This window comes from Carassius carassius, chromosome 18, assembly GCF_963082965.1.
Source record: "Carassius carassius chromosome 18, fCarCar2.1, whole genome shotgun sequence".
In the NCBI taxonomy this organism is placed as follows: Eukaryota; Metazoa; Chordata; class Actinopteri; order Cypriniformes; family Cyprinidae; genus Carassius; species Carassius carassius.
In genome coordinates this window covers 3,799,026-3,816,807 of record NC_081772.1, presented here as the reverse complement: position 1 = coordinate 3,816,807, position 17,782 = coordinate 3,799,026, and the positions used below count along the sequence as shown (strand labels likewise).

Here is a 17,782-nt window from a genome sequence, read left to right as displayed (position 1 = left end):
AACTGTTTAATAAAAAATAATTATTCTATGGCGTTGCTGTGGAACCCCACGTTTGGATCCTTTAAAAAGTGCTGAATAACCTTTCAGTGAACAGTTCTTTAAAAAGGATGTTCTTTGTTGGCATCTAAGGTTCCATGAAGAACCTTTAAAATCCATGGAACATTTCCATTGCACAAAAGGTTCTTTATAAAGGAAAAGGGTTCTTTAGATTAATAAAACATTCTTCACACTAAAAAACAATGGTTCTTTTAACAGTTGTTTGTTGAAAAGTTCAACATGCTTCTATGGCATCGCTTTGAAAAAAACCTTTTGGAACGTTTATATTTTGGGTTCCCCAAAGAACTTTTCAATGAACAGTTCTTAAAAACTTCTTTTTTTTCCTTAGTGTGAAAAGCAGTATAATATTTACGGCAATAAAGAACTTTTTGTGGAATTTTGTGGAAAGGATGGATGTTAAACATTCTTTATGGAACTATCTAGAATGAAATAATCTGAGAAAGAAGGGTGTGCTGTAAAATGAAAAGCCCTCATAATAATGCTTTCATAAATGAGTCTGACATGTTCAAAATCTACAAAAAATATAGTGAATGCTGTGCAGTAGATGTAATGTGACCTTTACATCCAGTGAAGTCACTATAGTCACTATTTGTTTCTTCCAGATGTTGACATTGTTGAATATGTTGTTCATCCTGTGAAAGCTTTCATGCTTTCATGCACTTTTGTACCAGTATAGGTAAACGTAACTGTATCAGTTGATGTGGAAATGTATGAGTGCAGTCTGTTACACCGTGTCTTTAGTGTGTGACTAACTGTTTTTTTTATTTTGGTATTGTCAAATAAATAAATTATTAAAAGTAAACTGACATTGGTGGCAAAAAAAAATATTTATGCATTTTTTGTTCTTCCTGCTTCCTTTTCAATGGTCTGGCATGTTTATAATAAACAAAAAATAAATATTAAAATTAAGAAATGTGTGAATTTATTCATTTAATCAGAGTGGGGCAGAAATTTAAAGCCTCTCTTTCAAGCAGGTTTCTTTCATATGCATGCACGGAAATGAATGCATCGTTTAAAATAAAAATAAACAGTCGCCCACGTCTACTATAATTTCGTTGAGTTTCGCCATCCATTTATTTCTAAGGTATCCTATCTGTTTAATAACATTCAACAACAACGATTTCTCAATAACGAGGCTTGTTGTCGGAACGTAACGTAAAGCGTCTGACGTCATTGCGTATTTGCACGCACGCACGCACACATTTTTTTCTCTCTCGGTTCTACTTCCGTGCCCATATATGGTAATGAAATCGAGCTGTTGTTCAGCCTCTATGGAAACAGCAGAGTAGTGTTTCACCAATGAAAGTTTTCCCGGAAGATCTGGCAGAGGGAGAAAGAGGAGCGGAGAGAAGCTGTCGGTATGTTACGGGAACTGCTTTGTGTTTTTCAGGACTTCATTTGGGTATCCAGCGTAAGCATTTAAGCATTTTACGTACGTTCACATTCTTATAAAATGGCCACTGCTCTGTTGCAAAGTTTTAATAATATCGACCAAAAATTGCATGGCTAAAACCCTCTTGCACTCTTCATTTTAGCTTTTAAACTCATGTTTTTTTTATTGTTATTAAACTACTACTATCTTTATTTAAGTTTTTTCAGTATGCTGTGAGTCCAAAAGTCATGAGAAAACCTTTCTATTTTTCAGTTTAATATCATTTACTTTATAAATTGAATTATCATAACAACAATTTTAGTGAGAAGTTGAAATGAAAAAATCAGTATGTAACAAATGTGTTGAATATGTCAGCTTGATTTTATATCATTTAAAAAAAAAATTAATCACATTAACCTTTTGCTCTCTCTCTCTCTCTCTCTCTCTCTCTCTCTCTCTCTCTCTCTCTCTCTCTCTCTCTATCTCTATACACATATACGAGTGTGTGCATTAAAAATAATTCTGTTATTAACAGTTTATTTTTCAGTATTAAAACAGTTTTCATTGTCCTAAAACTGTGTGTTATTTCTTATTTCTAGGTTTAAATAAAAATAATTCTTTATTTATTTATGTATGATCTCAGAATTTTAAACCCTACTGTGTCACCAAATTTCTTTATTATTTTCAAATAATCATTAAATAAATTATTATTTTGAGACTATTCCACAATTGCTTATTTTATAACATGGCTCAGTTTTCACCCGTATCATTGCTCAGACTATAATTATTCAACACTCAGACAGACTGTAATATGAGTCTTCTGCTGCAGGTGAAACTCTCTTTCCCCACACAAGCACCTCAATATTGAGACACACTGCTCATATCGACCGCTGCTGCACAAACACAATATAAACATCTCATGTTGGCAGCTTTGTTTAAGTGTGAAAGGATAAAAAAGGGAACCTGATGGATTGACGGACAGATCATGGTCATTCTATTCATGTTCAGCTTTTGATTAGTCAACATGTTCCCTGCTAGTGATTCAAATCGCCGAAATAAAATTATGTCTGGCAGGAGTTCCTATTTTTTGGCATGATTCAGATTGCAGATTTTTTGGGATATAATGAAGTTTATAGTCAGCCGGATGTCTGGTGTGCATCGGATGTCCACAATTTGAGTTTTCTTCTCATACATTTGACTTAACATTTTTCAGGTGTTAGTGCAGATTGTATTTAAATCCACAGGCTATGTTTTATTAATACAATGATTAAATGAAATGTAGATTTTTTTAAATATACAGAATCACAAGGCAACTGTCATGCACAAAGCAACTTTTTTTGCAGAGACATTATAAAATCCAAAATATTGTGCTCTGGGAAATCTTTTGCAAATAAAATTGACATTTTGACTTTATGAATATAAATGTGGCAGGTCGAAAGCACAGAATATTATTGATACTGCAGCCTTATCTCATATTTATGCGTGTGAATAATCTGCCATGTCTGATTTGTGTTTGTGCATTTCCAAATTACTGTATTTTCGATTATACTATATTTTTAGGGTCAAAATGGGCTTGTGTTTGGAACAATGTCTGGTTGATGAGTTTATCATTGTCTTTAGTTTATTGATATGGTTGCTAAATGCAGAAGTGTTGCACTCAGCATTGTTCATCAGGATCTGAATGTGAGTGTATACAGCCTTTGAAGGAGAAATTTAGCTCAAATCATGTCTCGTCACGTTTCATGCTTTTTTTTAACCTTTTTAACCTGGGTAGAAAAGTTAGCATTTCTGCCCTTTTGTTTGATAAATCTTTACAATGAGCCACATATTGTGCATTAAATGTAACTTAAGACTGAAAATTCAAGGCCTAATGAATCCTGATGACTTCTCTAATGATGTAATAATGCTGTTGGGCAATAAATGTGATAGAGGAAGTTTGTCTGTGTGTCAGAGGTGAGGCACAGAGGTGACCGTGTCTGCGGTTGGTCTGTCTGTATGTTTCAGTGCATGCTAAGATATCCAGGCTGGATTGTTTAATCATGTGAATGTATAAGCCTTAATCACAGATTCAAAAGAGAGATGCTCATTAAACCTACCTTAGATGGATTTCTCTCTCATGTGATTATGATCAAGAATGCATTATATAGTTAGTCTCTCATGCAACATCCTTAGTGTTAAACAACAGGATGAGTGCCTTTAAAGCAATTTATAGTTATATTGTCACTTGTGGATATGAAAAAGCTTTTGAGCAGCTTTATCACAAAATATTTAGACATTTTACAGCAGTAGAACCGAGAGAGAAAGTCCTTATGATACCAACGACATTTAGCCTTTTCTCACCTTTTTCAGTGTATTTGTTTTACTTTTAATCATCTTAACATCAAAGACAGAGCTGAGTTTGCCTCCAGATCAAACAGGTGTTTTAGGAGAAAACCGCAGGTGCAGTTCACGCTGGTGTTTCACAACCACAAACCGTCACAACACTCATTTTCATTTCATATTCAACACTATAGTTGTTGTATTATCACTTTTGAGAAGTTTTGCTTGAAGCATGCATGCTTTGTTTCTGTAAAATAAATTGATATTCTGTTATACAAAGACATCTGTTTTACTCAGTCATTTTAACCTCCTCACTGAATATTTGTAAAATTGTTATTTTATTGAGTCACAGGCCTGTGAAAAAGTGAAGAAAAAAACAAACGCATACATTTGATTTAAAATTATTAAAAAGACGAATAAATGAATAATTAGTAAATAAATAGCCATTTAAAAAGTAAATATTACAGTAACTAACCAAAACAACAACAGCAAAAAATCTATGATTTACTTTTTTTTACACAATTTTCACTGAAATATGTAAAATGTAGCTGTTTTCACAGAAATTTATTTCAAGAATGATTACAAAGAAATGGCAAATATCACATTGAATTAAACATGAATTTTTGAAGAAGAAAGATTAGATATTTTCTCATAACACATACTTCTAATATAACAACTGAAACCAGCCTTAGCTTAGATCATAACTAGTTTGCAGTCTAGTTTTAAAGGGGTTTTGTTTACATTTTAGCTGTTCAAATCCGGGAGACCATCTTGACCAGCTTAAACCAGCTAAACCCAGTCAACCAACATAGGCTGGTTTTATCTTTTTTTTCCTTTCTTTGTTGTTTTTTTTTTTGTTGTTGTTGTTGTTGTTTTCAGCAGGGATATAGTCTTTGTTTATTTACAAGTTTGTTTTTAAAATCATTTTGTCGGTGTATAAACAAATTTAATAATGTAAACATTTTACAGAGCAAATTATATTTTTAGAATTTTTTTTCCCCGTGGGTCGAGTACTGAAAGATTTCCTGAAGCTTAATTATAAAAAGGTAAGCATATGAGCTCTCCATTTAGTTGTTGATGTTTTGATGGGATATCCCGCGTCTGTGGCTTCTCAGGGAGTCCCGCGCCGCTGTGTTTGTGTTGTTTGGTTGCTAGGGGGCGGAGCCTAGCGCTCATTCGTTGCTGGCGTCACGCCGCGGAGAGTTCCGCATTCCACCGCGCTCAGCGATACATAAACGCGCTGATGCAACGCGAGCAGACGCACAAACGAGCTGAACGGACGAACAACCGCACCTAACGAGTAAGTGCTTTATTTTGATTGTATCACAGTGCATTTACACTTTAATCACAGAAGAAGAGTTGAAGAGTTGAATTGGACATCAAGCGTGTTTTATAAATCGAACATTCGGATTCAGTAACTGCAGCACTTCAGATGAATTAATATTTGTACAGAGAGAGAATGGCATTGACATTGAGATGAAAATAAACCTAGATATTCATTTAATTATATTCATGCATCACTTCCTGGTTATTTACTGCACACTAAAGTACATTATGTACTGTATTTTAATTGTATTGTTGTGCCCAGGGTTTTCAACCAGAGCTTTTTACATTTGATACATTAATAATCTATTTTTATTTTTTAAATCTAGCTTTTTATATATACATATATATCAGCAGTTCCAGGATTTGGTACCTGAGCCTTAAAGTTTGAGACCCCTGATTTGAATGGCTAGATACTGTCAGTCCTGCAGTTATACAACAACTTTTTCATATGCATACGTGCATTTTCTAAATTATTATTTTAACATGTTACACTATAGGATGATTGAATTCAACTGCACAGCACCTAAAACTTTTTTACAGCACCTGAAATATAATTTTATACATTAATGTGAATTAATTCAAATTGTTTCTGTATTTTGAAAAGTGTTTTTATTTTTATTAAATTATTTTGACTCTTCAACGTCTGTAGTGAAATACAGATGCAAATATAAATGCTAAATTGTCACCATGCAGATGTGTTGCAAAAAACATTTAGTTTTCGATGTTATCTCCACATCAGTAAAATATACATTTTTTCTGAAGAACCGTGAAGAATGTAGACAGAAGCTGCTGCAAACGGCTTCAAGGGTTTTTGTGGACAGAAACATGTTTGATTGTTACATAATCTTGTAATGGCCTTTGCAGACAATTCACTAGCTGTTTTAAGCCTCAGTTTTAACATGCGTAGGTGTTGTTTGTGCTCTTGGGAATCTTGAAGTTCCCCTATAATTCTGAAAAGCAGATTTACATGCACATTTACAGAGTTTGTGTTCCTCTCATGGAAACTTCATTATTCTCTGTGGCTTTCACTGGAGACAATACGCATGTTGACCTATCAGTCCTCATTAAACTTATTCCAAAGCAAAAACTCTTCTTAAACTTCTTAAAAGCTCAATAACAAGAGTTTTCTTTAACTCTCACGCTGTTTCCCAGTCATTTTGACCCTGAGAGGATGTTCTTTTTAGTGAAAATGCTAGTTATTGTTATTGCATTGGACTAAAACCTACTAGCTTTATAACAACTTCCTAAAAAAAAATAAAAATGTGATCATTTTTGTAGTTTTTCCTCCCATCTTGTTGTCAGAAATGACTGACTTATAAGAAATTGCTTATGAATGCATACATTCACGATATAAATATTGCATTCAGTTTTTTTCTTTCAGTAAGCAGAGGTTTGCACTCAAAAACGGATGCATGAGCTCAGATCAGTTAGGCCTACGATCAATCAGTTCCAAAAAGAAACACAAAACCTGTGATAATTGAAAGAAAACAAGTTTAATGAGAGATTTACAAGCAGTATTTGAAAGGGTGGTCATTTTTGACCTGCAACACCACATTAGATAAAGGGTTGCACGTCTGTATTTAGATGCATGATCAACAGACACACTGACATCTCTTTCTTTCTTTCTGAAGCAGCAATGATGCCTGGTCAAATCCCTGACCCGTTGATGACGGCCGGTTCTCTGCCCAGCGTCGGTCCTCTGGCTGGCATTCCCTCCACCACACTCACAGACCAGCTCAAACTTGCAGAGCTCTACAGCCTCGGTACGGTTCTGTCTCCTCTCATCCTGAACAGACATGCCAAGAGACCGTTCGACGTCATCAATGGTGAGGTGAGAACAAAACATGACATTTAACATCTACAGACTTTAAAGGTCAGCTTCTGATTGCATCAGGTAATTCGAAAACGCAGATTGCATGTAAACAACATTTGTGCAACAGTTTGAGAAAGTGAAAGCAAAGTTCTTTTGTTTGTGAAGCTCCTTTGAATGCACTTTACTGCCTGGTCAAGACTGACACCTGGTGGACACAATAGTTTTTGTGCATCTGCCTTTTTGACACTTATTTGTCAGACTGCTTAGGCTGATTATAACAGTGATTATAATGCTTCCACATCACTATACAAATATTTAGCATTATAATTAGCATACAATTATTAGAAATTACACTTTCCATTGCATTTTTAGAACCATGTAAACACTCAATATGTATAAATGTATATTTAAACGAACACATTTTAATTTTCTGTCCACAGTCAGATGACGATGAAGAACGCAAGAAAAGAAGGCGAGAGAAAAATAAAGTTGCAGCTGCTCGCTGTCGAAACAGAAAGAAGGAAAGAACCGACCAGCTCCAGAAGGTGAGTTAGAAAAAAGCCCTTTTAAAGGGACACTGAGGAGAAAGGGAAAGGAAAAGTAAACCTTAATTTTACAGTGTTCTTATTTCGCATATTACTAGTTACTCTTAATTTTTAATTTGTCACATTGCCGAACTATTTAAAATTAACATTATATAAAAATAAAATTTTATTAAAATCTGATACTTGTTTAATTATTTATGACATTTTAATGATTTTTTTTATATTGTTGAGAGTTAACATGGGTTATTTAAATATTACTTTTAAAATGTATTTGTCACATTGCAAAACTATTAAACAAAATAGTAAGTTAAAACATGTCATTTTTTTTTTAAATATGATTTTTGTGTAATTATTGTGCATGCCATTTCTATTTAAATTTCATTTATTTTCTTTTTTTATAATATCAATTGAGATTGCATGGAATTTTAGTGCTCTTATGTCACATTAGAACTTTTAAAATTAACTAATGAAGTAAAAGCTTAATTAAAATTTAATTTTATATATATATATATATATATTATATATATATATATATATATATATATATATATAAAAAAAAAAATTGTTTATGTAAAAAAAGTAGAAAAATTATGCATGAAATGTTTGTTTTATAATTTCTATAATATTACATGAAATTTATATAACAACTACCTAGTAATATTAAAACATAAGTACAGGCAGCTCAAAAAATGCACATCAAGCTCAGATTGTTTATTAGTATTACTCTATAGTTAGTTTTGTCATGTGAATTCATACAACTTTTTTTATAAATAACCAGTAATATAAAAAGTGAAAAGTGTATTTTGGTTTGTAAGTTTTTTGACTCAACAACTTAATAAATGTGTCTGTTGTGGTATTATGATTAACCAGAAGATGTCTGGTTGCTCCTCTAGGAGTCCGAACGGTTGGAGACGCTGAACTCGGTGCTGAAGTCTCAGATCGAGGATCTGAAATCTGAGAGACAGCAGCTGATCGTGATGCTCAACCTCCACCGGCCCACCTGCATCGTCCGCATAGACACCATGAAAAGCACCGAGAGCGAGTAGCGATCCGAGCAGTCCGACTGAACACCACACCACAATCACGGGGGAGAACAGACACTGTCGGGATGCTAGATGAAGATGAAACCCCAGGACGTTTATTGTCAGTGTCTAATTCAGCATGAAGAAAAAAGGGAGGAGATTTGTGTGGACAATAAACAAACAAACATCCCTGAGATCATGCACAAAACTCAAAGACGTTTGACACTCGGTCATAAAGCTGCAGGTGCGAGTCTCTCAGTTGATCTGAATGAAGCGCCTGCAGGTGGCGCTGTCTGATAAACTGCTCACTGACGATGAGGTCTCCGTGGACTTATTTTTGTTTACAGTTGCATTGACATAGTTTGTTGCATGTGATGTTTATTGTATGTACATTTTTATTATGCCATCACATGATATGGTGACTTGTATGTGTTTTTATCTTCAGGGTGTCTGTTGAACGGCCACTTTTGTTACCAAATAATGTTTCTTTTGTTATGTAAAGCCACATTGAAATAAAGCCTATTTTTCAAATACAGCATGACTCATGCATTCATTCCTTTGTTATTGTATTCATTCATGCTTTCTTTTTCTTTCTTTCTTTCTTTTATTTATTTATTTAAAATGTTTATTTTAAATAATTTTAAAATAGGATTTTGTTTATTTATAATATTTGTTAAAAATATTCTTTTTTAATTTTTATTACTGGAATTCTTATTATTATTATATTTTAAAATTATTTTTATTAATAAAACATGTTGTAAATATTATTTTAAAGTATTGTTTATTTTCCCTTATGATTTGAAAAATGTTTTATTGTATTTATATTTCTAAATATTATTTATTTTCAATATTCTTTGTTAACAATTATTTTTTTTATATTATTGGTATTGTTATTTTTCAATATTAATATTTTATATTATATTAAAATAAAAATTTTAATATTCCTTTAAAAGATTATTATTTTGTATGGTTTTATTATTATTATATAACATTATTAATTAATTTATATTATTTTAATATTATTATTTATATCATTAATATATTGTTATAATATGTTTCATTATTGTTTTTATATTATTTAATTATTTGAAAATAAAATATTTTAGTCTATATGTTTTTTATGCTATATAATTTATTTACCTTTTTTTCAAGTATCATTCATTTATTTATTAGGGTCAAGCATCCACACGACCCTAGACAATATGAGGTTTTGGTAATGGGTTGACGGATGGTTGATTTTTACATTACAAATGTAATGCTTGCATCACTCTTACACAACTTTATTTCTTTTTTTTCCCTTTCAGTTTTTTTTTTCCTTTTTTTTCTTTTCTTTTTTTCAGTAAACTCTGTTTGTGGAAATTAAATGTTGTCACATAGAAATTAACTTGACAAAACCAGGTTATTTCCCCTGAGGTTTCCATTGACTTACAGCGATGGTTTCCATTGATCCTGTTGTTTTCTCCTTTCAGAATTTTGTCAATTTGATCAGTTTTCCACTATCAGACATAGTACAATGACCTCGAATGTATGTATGTAGAATATTTAGATTAGAATTTTTAGTCTCTTTTTATTCTATTGGTTTATCATTTGTTAAATGCTTGGTCTGGAGTTGAACACCGTGACATTCATGTGTTTGTACATTTGTGTTTTGATTCCTAATGAAAACAGCTGAAAGCTGGCTTGAGTGGGTTGCTTGTTGTTTGTTCATTTTCTGTCTTTAGTACTTTTTGTCACGTCAGAATTGGGTTGATCATCTTTCTTGAGGTCTGGCTTCAGACTTTCTCACTCTGAAAGCTGCTTTGATCAAATGTCTGACCTTCTGCTCAGCAGTACCAGCCTTTTAAAAATGTGTCTTTTTGGCAGAACATGTTTTTCACGTGGGCGGTTGTCAGAATCTGCTCTTCACTCTGTTTCTCCAAGCGCTTGAGGGAGGAAGAAAAAAAATGTTGGTATGGTTGCCATTGAGTCCTACCTCAAGAACTGTGAGATTTCAACAGGCAGATCTGAACACAAACAGCTCCAAATCACTCATGAGAGCGACCGCAGTGACCTAAAAACAGCACTTCTTAGTTGAGATCACAGATCCATCTCATATTGTTTTAAACCTCCAGAGTGTTTCAGTCTTTGCATATTTATTTATGGCTATATTTCAGCATGTTTCAATATTTAGTTTGTTTGCATTTGTTTCAGTATTTCAGTAGGTTATTCAGTTATTCAATAATTTATTCTGAATGATTCTTAAAGATTCTTGTTAATATTATTATTTTTTTCATATTTCATAGCTTCCCTATTTATTTTTTATTTTTTAGTATTTATTTATGCAGGTCAGATTTTCAGTATTCCATATATATATTTCATTACTTCATCTGGTTATTTAAAATTAATTATTATTTAAAGTTTTTAAAAATTAGATTTTTTTCTTTAAACTCAGGTTATTCAGTTATTCATTAATTCAATATTCTTTCCTTCCTTCCTTCTTCCATTTTAATTTTCATTATTTTGGTAGGTTATTCAACAATTTAACATTTTATTTAATTTGATATTTTTTGTATATTTCAGTGTTTTAATTATTATATTTCAGCATAAATACTTGAATATTTCAATTTTTTTTTTCATTTTATTATCTATATATTTGTAAATAGTATTTCAGGTTTGTTATACTTTGGTTTTCTTAATTAATTTATTTATTTGTTTGTTTGTTTACCTGTTTGTCTGTTTTACCATGTCATATGCAATATTTCAGCTTTTTGTATTTTATTGTTTTGAATATATCGTTTTTTGTAGATTTATTGTTTTGTTAATCAGTAATTTAATATTTCATATTTTTAGTATTTATATTTTGTATTTCAGTTTCTTATATTTCATAATATAATTTAATAATATCTTTTAAGCTTATTAATTGTATTTTTCAGTATTTAAGTTGGAAACATTAGAATATTTCAGTATTTTAAGCAGGCCCCAGCAGTAATATTTCATTTGTACACTCAGTGAGCTCCGGTTTGGTTTAAACCATTTCATGACCATCTAAGGACCATCTTAAACCGGCTCAAACCAGCTACCTCAAAACATAACCAGCATATGCTGTTTTTTTTCAACAGGGTTCATCTGTGTATCAACCTCCTTTCACAGGGTTTCAGTCACCTTAAAGTGGCCCGCAATCTTGCAATCTCATTGAAAATGGGAGGAATGCTGCCAGTTAATAGTCATATATAGTAGTTAGGAAGTCCCAGATTAACACCAATAACTTGGAGGTATCTGTAAGTGTTCACTAATTTTGATCATTTTCAGATCAAATATCTCATATACACAGTTTTTTATACTGTGCTTCAGAATACAGTTAATTTATATGCTTAAAAATCTGCCTTTCTACTCCTTTTGGGATAACTTCAAATAGGATTAAGCAGTTTTTTTCCTGTCTGCAGGACATCTCCAACCCATGTACCCCTGCTGCTGGAAAAGCATTGGGAGTCCGTCATGCTGGTCTGCCAAGTTGGTGCTGACTGCTAAATTAACAAAATGTTGAAATATCCCTAACTCCAGAGAAAAAAAAAAAACTCCAGAAAATTGACCTATGACCTTTAGTACAACTTTCTATACTGCACATCCCTCGGTTTTAGTTGTTTCACGTTAAAAAACATTAAATATACCATATATATATTATATGAACCAGTGTTTGCATTTCTATGATGAGCGTGTAGAATGTGTCAGGAACAGATCTGAAGGGAACGAGTGCTCAGATGAGCATCTGTGGATGTTGTCTGTCTAGTGATCCTTCAGAATTAAGTGCAAGGCCTTGAGAAGAAGCTCTGACTGACTCTTGACGTGTGTGTGTGTGTGTGTGTGTAGGTGGCGTATCCAGTAAGCACAACACAACAGCAAAATATCCATTCACATCTCTGTGGCTTCTCATCTTTACTCACACATGCTGCCAGCATTCGCGATGACTGAAGATTAGGCGTTAGCGTTGAACAAACAAGCAACTTTCCCAAACATATCGTTGCGCATTACTGGTCTAAAACCTACAGAATGACACGCAGCTCGTTTTCGATTCATGATTGGAATCACTTTGATTTAGTTAAAGAAATGATTTTCTCAAGCATGACAATTTATCATTTACTCATCCTCATTTTACTAATTTCTTTATTTATGAAACACAAAAGGAGACATTTAAGAAGAATATACTGTTTTACACATGCAATTATGATCAAAAGGAGACTTTTAGCTGCATAAAAGATGCAAGTCATATAATATCATAAATGTATTTCTTGTTGTATTCAAACACTGACATGCTGAAATTACACTATGTATTATTACTAAAAGCACACATATTAAAAACGAAAATAAAAAAATGACAAAAGCACATAAAATATTACCAGTAAATTAATAATTACTAGAAAAACTGAAAACATAAATAAAAGCTAATTCAAAATATATGTAAAAACTATAGACGGTTTCATCGGGCACACGCGGCTGGCCCTAAGTTAACTTCCGGTCTGTGTTGTATACATCGGTCTGGCTGCGGTGCCTTCTACAAACGCAGTTAAAGTCAAGGTGATGAGTAGACTGAAGTTGGGCTCAGGTGGTTGTGCTGTGGGATGTGTTTCCCATACATTTATTTATTTTTGGAGACTCGCCACGATTTTAAAACTGATCGATTTTCAAAAAGGCTTCTTTGAATAAAAATGAGTAACGTTACGTACTGCACGTTTAATAATAATAATTCCTTACATTTATGTATGTTTAAATATCAAAACGAGGCACGGGTGTTTTTATATCACTATTTCTAAAGGAAGACTTGCATGTTATATGCCTGATAACGCAGCGTTTGTGAGCGTAGCCCTGCTTTGTTTACAGCTGTTAGAAACCTCTATTTCTCGCGCTTTATGCATCTCCTATTCGGAAATAATTAATTAGCATTTTCATTAAGTCCACCTGGTTTACGCAGCAAGCATATTTTGTTTGTTATCAAAAAAATATATCTACTCTAGAGGGACTTGGCTTGTTATTGATTCTATTTGGAAGTCTACCGGAAGTTAAGTTAGGGCCACAAGAGCACGCATGCGCAGTAACGTTTGCTTATGTTGTTGCCGTTGAAACCGTCTGCCCTGACACTTCACTAACAAGTCACTTGGATAAAAAATGTGTGCCAGATGAATAAATCTAAATCTAAATGTGCTAAATATAAACTAGATTTTTACGTTTCTAGCTTGTGCAAAACCCAGCAGCATGATGTTGCACCTGGTCTGATAAATTTCTTACTGAATCCAATTCTAAAGTACGCTGAGTAGTTTTTATAATATATTGTGGGAGTTTCTTAGCTGTTTTTCTCAGTGTTATTGCTTGGAAAGTTACTAGAACGCATGTCCTCTTCTGAATGAGCGGTTTGTTCTGTATGAACAATATTAATAGTGATGCTTGCCTTAGCAAACACAGCTAATAAGGTTCTCTTGCATCCTCCATCATCACATTCAAAGCACTCTCCAGCTCAGAATTCCCAGCAGTTACACAGTTTCTCTTGCTGAGGAAAGCGAGAAATACTGAGGCCAGTTTTGTTTAAATTTATGTGTCATGTTGGGGAAGGCTCTGTACGTGTAGAGCTCTGCTTTCACTGCTTGGCACTGGGCGTCATTTGCATCACTGACAGGAACGGTACTGTTTTTGGCGCCACTGGATCGTCTGGACTTCTGGTGGGAGATCTGTCATTGACTGCGTTTATGAAAATCTGCTGCTTAAAAAAAATTCTGCTGGTGTTGATCTTATGGTAATGTGAAGGGTAAAGTCAGGTGGAATTTTTTGAGCTTAAGTGTATCAGCGCACCTGCTGAAATACTCCACAGCAGAAGGGGAAGCACCTCTCTCTCTCTCTTTCTCTCTCTCTCACTCACTCACTCTCTCACTCACCCTCTCTTGCTCTCTCTGTGTTGTCAATTCCATTTCAAATTCAGTTTCATTCAATTTAAGTCAAATAAAAGTAATAATAGCAAAAGTGTAAATAAAAAAGTATTATTAAAAAAATCTAAGTAGAATTAAAAATCCACCTGTGTTTTCCCAATTATCCCTTGTATAAAAGCCTTGTCCTTTCAGTTCTGTTTTGTCGGGTCTACTCGTCTACTTGTCCGCTTGTTACCTGTTACTTGCCACTTGCCACTTGCCACCTGTTATTTTCTACTTACCTTGCCTATGTTCGATTTAATAAATCCTTGTTTCGTTTATCCCTCGGCTCCGTGTTCCTTCCAGCAGCGTAAGCCGTGACAGAAGACCCGACCTAAAAAGTTAAAAAAACACGGGCGTGTTTTCCCTCCGTTTTGTTTTCCGTTTTTTCAGTCTTTTTCTTTCCGTAGTGTGTCATGGATCCCCTCTATCGCCCCGAATACCTCCTCCTCCTGCTGGAGCAGGAGGGACTGTCTCTCGAGGACCATACTAGACGGTTTCTCTTCCTAGCTAATGCCACCAGCTACCCGGACCACGCGCTCTGCACCTTTTATCACGCCAGCCTGAACTCCAGGTGCAGAGCGTTGTCGCCCGAAGATGGTCCTCGGGAGGATTTCGCCGCATTCATAGAGTGGAATCTGGTGAGAAATGGGTCACCTCTCACGGTCGGCCCAATGGAGGATCTCGCCAGGTCCACTCTGGACCCAGAGCCCAGCCTACAATCTCCCCACGGTACGATGCATAAGCCCGAGCCCACCGATGACGGAGAGCAACCCGTCAGACCAGGTGCGAGAGCCGGCGACACTGCCCACCACGAGGGAGCAAAATGTGGAGCGCCAAATGGGTCAAAATGAGGGGGTTTCCAATTCACCTATGCCAGATCCTCTGTTAAGCCCAGGAAGGGCTCCTGATCTTCCGTTAAGCCCAGGACGGGCTCCTGATCCTCCTGTAAGCCCAGGACGGGCTCCTGATCCTCTGTTAAGCCCAGGAAGGGCTCCTGATTCCCCGTTAAGCCCAGGACGGGCTCCTGTTCCCCCGTTAAGCCCAGGACGGGCTCCTGTTCCCCCGTTAAGCCCAGGACGGGCTCCTGTTCCCCCGTTAAGCCCAGGACGGGCTCCTGTTCCCCCGTTAAGCCCAGGACGGGCTCCTGATCTTCCGTTAAGCCCAGGACGGGCTCCTGATCCTCCTGTAAGCCCAGGACGGGCTCCTGTTCCCCCGTTAAGCCCAGGACGGGCTCCTGTTCCCCCGTTAAGCCCAGGACGGGCTCCTGTTCCCCCGTTAAGCCCAGGACGGGCTTCTGTTCCCCCGTTAAGCCCAGGACGGGCTCCTGTTCCCCCGTTAAGCCCAGGACGGGCTCCAGCCCCAGAGCTTACTCCAATGCCTGCTCCTCCAAAATTCCCACCCACTCCTGCCTCCTCCTCCGCTGTCGTCTGGCTGCCCCTCTGCTCGCCCTCAGCCTACCATCATTGTGGTGCGAGCTCAGCGGGACCGCCATCCTCCAGGGACGCCTTGGTTGGCGTCTCCCTCACCTCCGCCTCCAGCCTCTGAGGCCTGGACTCCGCCTCGGCCCGTTGACCCGTCGGCTCCACCATGGCTCCTAGCTCCTTCCTCTCCGCCGTGGCCCGGCAGTCCGCAGGCTCTGCCTGGCTCCCTCGTCCCTCCGGCTCCGCCTTGGTCTGGCGTCGTCCATCCTATGCCTCGGGACTCCACTCCTCCGGCTTCGCCTCATCCCTCCGTCCCTCCGGCTCCGTCAGGCTCCTTCATCCCCTCGGCTACACCTCAGTCCTCGGTCACTCTGGCCTCACCGCGGCCTTCCGGATCCACATCGCCGCGTCAGTCACCAGAGCCATCAGTTCCGCCTAGGACCTCCGGCTCCTCCCCGTCACCCTGGCTCTTCGGCTCTCCGCCTCGGGCTCCTCCTCCACTTGCTCCGTTGCCGTGGGTCGAGTCCCTGGAGTCGGTGACCATTCCTCCTCCATGGCTCCTTCCACCGTCGGCCCCACCTTGGGCCGTTATGGCTGTGGCCTGGGTCCTGCTGGGTACCTCCTGCTTCAGATCCTTCCTGTCTCCTCCCTGGCTCCTCCCTCCGTCATCTCCTCCCTGGCTCCTTCCTCTGTGGTCCCTGTCTGCTGGCCCCCTCCTGGGAGGCTGTCCTCCACCGGAACCTCCTCCCAAGTTCCCACCCACGCCTCCCTTTGTTGTTTCTACGGTGCGAGGACGCACCTACCGGGAGGGGGGAGTACTGTCACACACCTGGACTCATTTTGTGTGTTTTTGCCACTGTGACCCAGTTTCTGTCTTCCGTGTGTGGTTTGATTAGTTCCCAGGTGTCTAGTCATTTCCGCATGTGTTCCATGTCCCTGTTAATTTAGTCATTCCATCCACCTGTGTTTTCCCAATTATCCCTTGTATAAAAGCCTTGTCCTTTCAGTTCTGTTTTGTCGGGTCTACTTGTCTACTTGTCCGCTTGTTACTTGCCACTTGCCACCTGTTATTTTCTACTTACCTTGCCTATGTTTGATTTAATAAATCCTTGTTTCGTTTATCCCTCGGCTCCGTGTTCCTTCCAGCAGCGTAAGCCGTGACAGAGGAAAGCTTGAGTTTTTTTTTCTTCTTTTGATTTGAAATGTTGGTGTGTGGTTCCTATGGAGTTCTGGGTTTTTACTATAGTATTATTAAACAAATAATAAAATAAAATAAACTTTTATTTTATTTTTATTTTAAAATAAAATATAAAAATAATAAAATAAAATAACCTTGATTGGTCCTTGTTTTATTTTATTATTGAAAATGTTGCTTGTTTCTATGAAAGTATTATAAAAAAAATTAAATTAAATTAAAAAAATAATATTTTATTTTTTGTTTTTAAATATTAAAATATTAAACAAATAAAATGTATTTAAAATAATGAAATAAACAAAGGTAAAAAAAAAATAATTAAATTAAATATTTGAAATGAAATATCTCCATACATTTTCTAAAGAAAAATCGAGCAGTGCTTCCCCTTAAAACCCACCGCTGCAATGCTATGGCTGTGCGGTTGCTAATATGTTTGAAGTGTTTTTAGCATGTTGCTATGTTCTTGCTAGTGTGATCTGAGTTGTTGCTATGAAAAGATATCTCGTCAAGAAGCCACATGTTTATGAGAAATCATTTATGTCTGTAGCACAAACAGCACACGAGTTATGCAATCAAGTTTAACACTTCTGTTATGGGTTTGTTCATGAGCAATACTGACACTTCGCTCAGTAAACAGCACTAATGAGTCTCTCTCTGTATCACAATGTCACACTCAAACACACACATGCAGTCAGGATGCTGTCTGCCAAGACTTCTACACAGTAAACTTGGCAGTGTTAATTCAACTCATATAGAGCTCAATTTAATTCAGATAGATT

At 36.4% G+C, this 17,782-nt stretch overlaps 1 protein-coding gene across 6 annotated transcripts; it reads left to right on the top strand.

The window, feature by feature from the left end:
- The first annotated feature begins 1,303 nt into the window (after positions 1–1,303).
- LOC132092140 (jun dimerization protein 2) lies at positions 1,304–8,535 on the top strand. 6 transcript variants are annotated; one of them, XM_059498237.1, is made up of 4 exons: positions 1,304–1,419; positions 6,706–6,905; positions 7,328–7,432; positions 8,326–8,535. In XM_059498237.1, exons 2-4 carry the CDS (start codon positions 6,711–6,713, stop codon positions 8,476–8,478), a joined length of 453 nt encoding a protein of 150 aa, XP_059354220.1. In that variant the 5' UTR covers positions 1,304–1,419; positions 6,706–6,710; the 3' UTR covers positions 8,479–8,535. The 6 variants fall into 6 exon arrangements, with proteins under 6 accessions (XP_059354220.1, XP_059354217.1, XP_059354216.1 ...); XM_059498234.1 differs by having other exon boundaries at positions 1,342–1,468; positions 6,709–6,905; XM_059498233.1 differs by having other exon boundaries at positions 1,342–1,468.
- Positions 8,536–17,782: the final 9,247 nt, after the last annotated feature.

Bases quoted from the DNA above. Each gene is read 5' to 3' on its own strand.
- LOC132092140 (XM_059498233.1), top strand. From the start codon at position 1,357: ATGAAAGTTTTCCCGGAAGATCTGGCAGAGGGAGAAAGAGGAGCGGAG. The intron at 1,469-6,705 runs GTAAGCATTTAA...TTCTTTCTGAAG, and splicing joins ACTTCATTTGGGTATCCAGC to CAGCAATGATGCCTGGTCAA. The intron at 7,433-8,325 runs GTGAGTTAGAAA...TTGCTCCTCTAG, and splicing joins GAACCGACCAGCTCCAGAAG to GAGTCCGAACGGTTGGAGAC.